The sequence below is a fragment of the Zootoca vivipara genome, chromosome 6 (genome assembly GCF_965207765.1).
Source record: "Zootoca vivipara chromosome 6, rZooViv2.hap1.1, whole genome shotgun sequence".
Lineage (NCBI taxonomy): Eukaryota > Metazoa > Chordata > Lepidosauria > Squamata > Lacertidae > Zootoca > Zootoca vivipara.
The window spans coordinates 38737480-38746022 of NC_142589.1; the positions used below are offsets into that span (position 1 = coordinate 38737480).

General features: G+C 49.1%; 1 protein-coding gene across 1 annotated transcript; it reads left to right on the top strand.

The window, feature by feature from the left end:
* The first annotated feature begins 4531 nt into the window (after positions 1 to 4531).
* MC1R (melanocortin 1 receptor) lies at positions 4532 to 7773 on the top strand. The gene is made up of 2 exons (XM_088671980.1): positions 4532 to 5953; positions 6046 to 7773. The coding sequence occupies exons 1-2, from the start codon at positions 5393 to 5395 to the stop codon at positions 7009 to 7011; spliced, it is 1527 nt and encodes a 508-aa protein (XP_088528106.1). The 5' UTR covers positions 4532 to 5392; the 3' UTR covers positions 7012 to 7773.
* Positions 7774 to 8543: the final 770 nt, after the last annotated feature.

Sequence of the window (8543 nt, forward strand, 5' to 3'; positions counted from 1 at the left end):
TGGTCAAACTCATGTTCGTAGCTTCGAGAACACTGTCCAACCATCTCGTCCTCTGTCGTCCCCTTCTCCTAGTGCCCTCCATCTTTCCCAACATCAAGGTCTTTTCCAAGGATTCTTCTCTTCTCATGAGGTGGCCAAAGTATTGGAGCCTCAGCTTCACGATCTGTCCTTCCAGTGAGCACTCAGGGCTGATTTCCTTAAGAATGGATAGGTTTGATCTTCTTGCAGTCCATGGGACTCTCAAGAGTCTCCTCCAGCACCATAATTCAAAAGCATCAATTCTTCGGCGATCAGCCTTCTTTATGGTCCAGCTCTCACTTCCATACAGTGTGAGCCCCTCAATATTTTCCTGCAGCAGAGTGGGTGACTGGCAGCCCTCTCTAGTGGGTGCAAACCCCAAGTCTCTTCTTTCTTTAAGGGACCAGCACCCACAGTCCCATCCAAACCTCACTCTGGAGCTACCCTGCATTATTTCTGCTCCCCTCGTAGTTGTAGCAGAAGCAAAAGTGTCTGCTGTATCAGGCTGGCCTCTGCACCAGGCATGCTTGACTATTGGCCCTGGCTTTGCAGCCTCGGACCAGACGCCTCCTGAGCAGGGGGTGGGACTGTGTTTTGCCTGCCTCTCTTGGCATCAAAGCAGACATGGTGCATCTGCTACTCTCTTCACACTTTGAAGTACTGCCTCTGGCTTGACTCTCAAAGGCCTCATTGATAAAGCTGTAAATAGAACTATTGGCCGGTTGCTGGCTTAGAGGCATGAAGACATCCGCCCAAGAGAGGATGGTTATAAAACGTATTTTCTCTCCTGTGCCTCTTTCACTTCCTGGCTCAGCCACCAGGCTCTGCTCCCATCCAGGCAACCCCATGCCAGTGTTTTAGGGCTGCACCAAGTGGTTGATTAGCTGATTAAAAACCTTTTGATTGGCTGAAAACAGTGCACCTGATTAATTAGGCAAAGCTTTTTTTAATGTTAATTATCCATGATAAAGATACCAGTACTTCTTTTTATTGCAGACATTCAGAGGTTGGTTTTCAGTATGACTCATTTCGGAGTGCCTGGCAGATACCCTCTCTAAGAGCACATCAAGCCCCTGCTATGAATAGTGACTTGGGGGGGGGGGCTAACACTGGAAGGACAAGAGCAATGAAATTACTCTAACTGGCAGCTGCAGCCTCTTTGGTTTGGGGAAGAGTTGGGATCAGAATCCTCTTGCATCAACTTTTCATTTGGCTTGGCCTTTTGTGGGCTGATAGAGGAGGTTAGCTTGGACTGTTTAATTAACTTGGGAGCTGGTCTAGTGTGCCACTGCTCTGCTAGTGTGTGTAGGGGGAAGTGAGTTACAGAGCATGCCATGTTTATGGGGATATAGTGTCTGTACAGCTTCCAAAGGGCAGGGCGCCAACCTCGTGCCTCAACCAACTGAACCCATGGGAGTCCAAGGGCCTGCTTAAATTGCAGCTGTTTCTTACACACCACATGCCTGGTGAGGGATTCTCCTTGCAAAGACTGAAAACAAGAAGTGGAATGAGCATAAAACCTCCCATGTCTTTATTCTACTCCTCCGCCTTGCACAGGACTGGAGTAGCTTGGTTAGTGCTGCAGCTTGATCCAGATGATTGCTCTTACATTTTCAGAGGGACAGTGGCTGTTGCTGCTTTGTCCCTGGTGAGCTCTGCTTCAACCTGGGATCATTTTCATGTTTGCTGGGCAGCTTCTCTCTCTGGAAGAATGCCAGCTTGTCAGGGGAGAATATTGACTGGGACTGTGATACAGGGGTGAAAGTGTTAAATCCCCTTCCCTGTGTGCTGCAATCCTGATCCTCATTCCCGGTGACCCTTATTATAAAAGTAAAAGCAAGACCTATTCAGTGTTCCCCATGCATTTAATGTCTGCAGCTGGCTCTCTGAATTAGCATCTTAATAACATCACCACATACTTTGGGCAGGCTAAAAATGCTTCTGCCCTAATTCAAAACCCAGAGTCATTAAAGGAAATTACCCTGCTCACCCTGGAATGCTGTGGCTTATCTCCAGTACAAACTGGTTAGCAGAATAGCATGAGCTGGGATCTGTCTGGAAACGGGATGTTAGAGCAGATGGGACATTGGTCTGAGCCAGCAGGAGTATATGATTGCTTACCTCCCCACCCTTCACTCTAAAGTCCCAGGGCAAGTTGAAACACTTCAAAATGGCAGATACACTTTAAGGATCAGCTTGTCTATTAATTGTCCACAAAATATGAAATGACTTCAAGTTATTCTCAAGCCATTTTTACACGAAAGTGTGTGTTTGCATGAATAGGTAAAAAATGGAGTTTGCTGTCCAAGTAGTTCCCACATGGTTTCTGTTTTCCCATCACGGGGGCTGTCACAAGGGTTTGCCTGTTCTTGTACCCAAAGTTCACCCATATTTATTGAAGAGGAAAACCTGCCCCATACCTTAGGAGTCTACTGGAATGGCTCATCTTGTCAGCATCCTGCTCTCACCCTGGCTATCCAGATCCCGGGTTGGGGGGTGGGGAGTAACGGTAAAGGGCCCCTGAATGATTAAGTCCAGTCAAAGACAACTATGGGGTTACAGCACTCATCTTGCTTTCCAGGAGCTGGGACAGAGCAATGGGGACTCACCAACCTTCTGATCTGCAAGCCCAAGAGGCTCAGTGGTTTAGACCACAGCACCACCCACGTCCCTACCAGAAGGAAACTCACAAGCAGGACCTGAGTCTCAGTGTCTGAGTCTCTAGTGGTTCCCAGTGAGTGGTATTCAGAGGCCTACCACCTCCAATGGGAGGTAGCACACAGCCATCATGGCTGATAGCCATGGATAGTCTTATCCTCCATGAATTTGTCTAACTCTCAGGGGCATCCCCTGAGGTGTGTAGTGCCAGTGTGGTGTAGTGGTTAAGAGCGGTAGACTCGTAATCTGGGGAACCAGGTTCACGTCCCCGCTCCTCCACATGCAGCTGCTGGGTGACCTTGGGCAAGTCACACTTCTTTGAAGTCTCTCAGCCCCACTCATCTCACAGGGTGTCTGTTGTGGGGGAGGAGGGGAAAGGAGAATGTTAGCCGCTTTGAGACTCCTTCGGGTAGTGATAAAGCGAGATATCAAATCCAAACTCTTCTTCTGAGAAAAAACGCTGCCCTGTCACCACCTCTTCCACTGCAGCCCACCCACCGCCATGCACCCACATAGCATCACATGTCTGCCACCTGCCAGCCACTGGGCAGTACATGGGCGCACAGAGGAAGAGGCTGACAAGTGCAGGACAAGCTCCATGGAGGCCGGATTGGCCACTCTCCCAGCTTTCTGGAACTTGCCACCCTGAGGGAACTGCCTCACCTCATGGGTGGGCCAGCCCTGCTAACTTCAGGATGGTGGCCATCATTACATCTTGTGGTAGCCCTTGTATCTACGGGTGAAGGGTGGTATACAAATTTAATGCATATTATATATATATATATATAGCAAATTCCAGACTTTAACTAAGCGCTGGGTGGAAAAGTATTTTCTTTGTCTGCATGGAATCCTCCAACACTGAGCTTCGTTCAATGGGCTGGTGTTATAAGAAAAGGAGAAATACTTCTCTCTATCAACATTCTCTACCCCTAACCATTTTAAACACTTCTCTTCTGTCCTCCCCTTACTCGCCTTGCGTCTAAACTAAAAGCCTCCAACTGTTGTAAAGGTAACTGGAAAAAAGTGATCTTGAACATAGTGACTGATTTTGTTTTGAGCAAATGAAATAACTATGACCCCTTTAGGGTCATAAATTCTCTGTGCTTGCAAAACAAAGAGCCCATCTTTTCCTAATGAGGAGAAGCACGCCCCTCTTCATGATATACCACGCTGCTTTGAATTAGTCTGTATCTTGTAAAATGAGCCAGCGAAACACGCAATGCTCTCTCCACAGAGTGAGTTGTTTGTGTCTCGCATGGCATATCACGTAAATAGTTGCATAAGAAGTCACACTTGCATGCCAAACTGTGCTGCTTACAGGGCAAGCTTGACTGCCTTTTGCATGCTCTGCCCTACTAGGAATTGCTAACCCAGAGCTGGGGGGAACCGGAACAAAGCAAGGAAGCATTAGCATGCGTGAATGTTGAAGTGTCATGGAAATGTGATGCTTGCGCACCGTCTAATTGGTGAAATGAGGAAAGTTCTGAAATGGAACTTATTTGTGCTGAGTCAGAGCCAGGTTTCCCATTTGCCTCTGGGTGGCCACTGTGAGAATGGGATGCTGGGCTGGATCGGCCATTGGCTTAATCCATCAGACTCATTTTACATTCTTGCATTAACAGTTTTAGGGGACTTACTGGACTCTGAAGCTTTGATTTGGAGTGAACTGTACAACCCTACATTTTAAGATTTTCAGGAGAGGCCGTTCTTTTTGCCCTGCCAATATCTGTAGCATGTTTGGCAGAACTTAAGGCAGGGCCTTCCAAGTGGCTTCCCCCAAACTCTAGAGTTCCTTGCAAGGGAGGCCCATGTAGCCTCTGATTACCTTCTGTCAGTAGGAAGAAATAGGAAGAACATAGGAAGTTGCCTTCTATTGAGTGGCCCTTCTAGCCTAGTATAGTCTGCACTCTGGCTGGCAACAGCTCTCCAGGGTTTCATGCAAAGGACATTCCCAGTTCGGTTACCTGGAGATACTGTCAAGGATTGAACCTGGGACCTTCTGCATACAAAGCAATGTTCCACCACTGAACTTTGGCCCTCTCCTAAAGGGGAATATTTTTAGTCCTCTTGATTTATGGCCACATGCAATGCTGCTATGTGTTCTACTGTCTGTTGTTGTTTGTATTGGTTGCACAGGAAAGTTGCCATTCCTCTAAATTCTTCAAAGCAGACCCTTTTTGCCAGACCATATTCACAGAGTAAAGTTTGCACTGGCTGCCCATATGCTACTTGGCCAGGTCAGGCAGCGAAATGAGAGATCAGGTGGTCCCTGAGATATCCTGGACCCAAGTTGTTAAAGGGCCTTGAAAATAAGAACAACGAACCTGGCTGGGTAGCATATGGGCAACCAGCACAAGCTTTCCAGCACTAGACTTATGTGCTAGCAATAGTCTATCCCAATCAAATCAACAGTCTAGCTGCAGCATTTTGCATAAGCTGGAGCCTCCAGACCAGGCCAACAGAGAGAGCATTGCAATAATTGAGTCTTGTCAATCAAGCTGGACAATTTCCTCCAGTAGAAGTTGTGGGGAATCTTCTGCAGCAGGAAAAAAACCCGGAGTGTGTCAAACATGGGTGAAGAGCCACTTGACTCTTCTTCCACCTATATGCAACCCTGCTCCTTGGTACTTGCATAAATGTAAGTTGAAGACGTCACTGAGATGGTGAGTAATGCTTCACTGCTGGACCCCCTTTTGCTTGGCATGGGAAGGGCAGGATGTTAATGAAGAGGAAAACTCAGCCAGGCTTTAAGGGCAGTTTCATAAGTTCTCCCTGCCATTCAGCGCCCTTGCCTCCTGGGCTGTTATCATGTGGATCACCCTCCGCCCCTCTGCTGATGGGAAAGCTGGGCATACTGTATTCCTTTAAAAGTAAGGGAGATAAAGGGTTCTTTCTTTGCTGTGAACTCCTGCTAATCAGTTTACTTTGGTGCAGAGGCAAATCAAGCAATGGTACCCTTGGAAGGAAAATAGGACTTGGGAATTCAGAGCCGGGAGAGGAAGAAAGAAGCTTGCCTTTTCCCTTTTCTTTTTCTGGGACAGAGAACCAAAGGAAGAAACCAGGAGCAAGAGAGCAGAAGCCAGGAAGACACGGGTGTTGGGCTCTCCAGCGTATTGTGCCAAAGAAGGTTCACTGGAAGCGTGTTGCAGACTCTGCAACCCCAAACCTTTGTGTGGAGCATATCTGGTCTCACAGCTCTGTTCTGAGACATCTATCCATCTATTCCCTTGGAGGAAGAGTGGCCACAGAGGTTTCTTGCAGGTTCCACAGCCTACAGGTGAGTTCCTGGACCATGCTAACTATATACTTGTCTCCCCCAAGAGAAAACTCTGTTGCAAAATCCTGCGGGTCTCCTTTGTCTTTCTGTAGCATTCCCACCAAGGTGCCACCATGTCTGTGCCATCACCCCTGAGGGTGCTGCCCAGCCCCCCGAATGCCACTGCAGTCATTCCTGTGAGCAACAAGACCAATGAGACGTTCTGCACAAGCAGCCAGCAGGTGGTGATCCCTGGCGAACTCTTCCTGACCCTGGGGATCCTGAGCTTTGTGGAGAACTTGTTAGTGGTGGCCGCCATTGTCAAAAACCGGAACCTGCATTCGCCCATGTACTATTTCATCTGCTGCCTGGCTGTGTCAGACATGCTAGTGAGTGTCAGCAACCTAGTGGAGACTCTCTTCATGCTTTTGCTGGAGCATGAGATGATGGTTGTGCAGCCCACCACCGTGATGCACCTGGATAACGCCATGGACATGCTGATCTGCAGCTCCCTGATGTCCTCGCTCTCCTTCCTCGGGGTCATCGCCATCGACCGCTACATCACCATCTTCTACGCCTTGCGGTATCACAGCATCATGACCATCCAGCGAGCCGTCACCATCATCGTGGTCGTCTGGGTGGTCAGCAGCATCTCCAGCACCATCTTCATTGCCTACGATGGCAAGGCGGTCATCCTCTGCCTGGTCATCTTCTTCCTCTCCATGATCACCCTGATCATGGGCCTTTACATCCACATGTTCAGCCTGGCTCACCAACACGCCCGCAGGATCTCCAGCCTGCAAAGGAAGCAGTCGGCGCCCCAGTTCACTAGCATGAGAGGGGCCATCACCCTCACCATCCTGCTGGGCGTCTTCTTCATCTGCTGGGGCCCCTTCTTCCTTCACCTGATCCTCATCCTCACTTGCCCTGAGAAGCCCGCCTGCAACTGCTACTTCAGATACTTCAACCTCTATCTCATCCTCCTCATTTGCAACTCTGTGGTGGACCCCATAATTTACGCCTTCCGGAGCCAGGAGCTCAGGAGGACTTTGAAAGAGGTGGTCTTATGCTTTTGGTAAGGAGCAGGCGGCACTGGGGGTCTGACGGTGCAAGTAGCCACTGGGGCTCTCCTGCCCTCCCCAGAAGCAGCAGAGGCAGCCACTTTGCAACTGGGAGCTCAGCGCCCCCTGGTGGCACTGGGGATGGGCAAGCAGAGGAAGCCTCTGGGAGGAGGTGCCAGGCAGCGTTCTCCACATCCCACGACCAGAAGGAGAAAATTTTGTGCATGTGTGTGGTGGGAAGGGACGTTCTTTTGCTTCCTGGCTGCCTTCAGCCTAGAGGCATGGCTGAGATGTTGTATAACTCTCTGCTATTTCCTTGCTAGTGATCTAGGGAAGCCATTCGTTCTTCCTCTGTGAGGGTTCCATGCTGTTCCCATCAAGGTGTGTAGAGCAGAGGGTGAGGATGACAACGGCAGGTGCAGCAACATTTTCCCAATCCAGAAGAAGGAAGTGTGTGTGTGTGTGTGTGTGTGTGTGTGTGTGTGTGTGTGTGTGGCTATGTACACACTCCCAATTGTGCTGCACCCAGTGCACAACAACCTCTGGTTTGGGAAGGGGCACACAAGTGATGTTAACCACAACCAATATTGATCCTCTCCTTTCTGAGGAAATGCTGTGTTTTGATGCATTCCCCGCCCGGCCCCCCAAACCAGCTCCAATTTGACTTGTGAAAAGATACAGCCTCACTGTGTTTTAAGCCAGTAATGTGTGCACAGCCTAAATATGTGTTTTGTATGTCAAGGAGCTTTGCAAGGTAATAAAGAGGAATGTTTCAGAGTATGTGTGCCCCTTGCACTTTTATTCCACCTTCTTATTATCTGATACACAATATTTTGTGGGGTTTTGTGGTGTATGTGGCATAAATGTGCAACTAGCAGGTTCTGTGTGCGAGAGGAAGTTGCGAGGGGGCTGCAACTATTTCTAAGAAGTGAGAGCTCCATCTGACCAGGGGCTTTTGTTTTGTTTGAGCTCTGACACAATGAGTCATGCCTATAGAAAAAAAATTGGGTTTTACTCCCAGCCATTCAGCAGTCTGACTAGTCTCTGACATGCCATTCCCCCTGGGAGGGAAAAGGGCCTCGCCTCTCTCCTCTCTCCTGTTAGTGGGCTGCAGCTGAGGTGCGAGAACAAAATCACAAGGTCCTTTGCATGCTCACCTCTGCCTCACATGCCTACCCATTGCCCATGCACCTGATGTATCATGCATATGGAGCATCCCTTGGCAATGGCATAGAGGTTCCATGCACAAGTCTGTTGCTCATGTTGCAGGCTGGAAATCCAGAGCATCCCTTCTACCCCAAGCTAGTGGCTCCCTGCCTCCATTCACAAGCTCCTGAGCAGCAGACACATACATGTTCTGTGGCATTCCCTCCCCCCATCCCTTGTTATGCAGCAGCCTGGTTGTTCTGGAATGTGGGCACCATCTATTAGCTGGAGATGGCACTGGTGTTTGCTACCCTTGCCTTTCAGGTCCTCTTGGGCAAACATCCTGAGCTGGTTCTATGTCCCCATCCAGGGAACGGCCATTGCTCAGTAGTAGAGAACCTCTT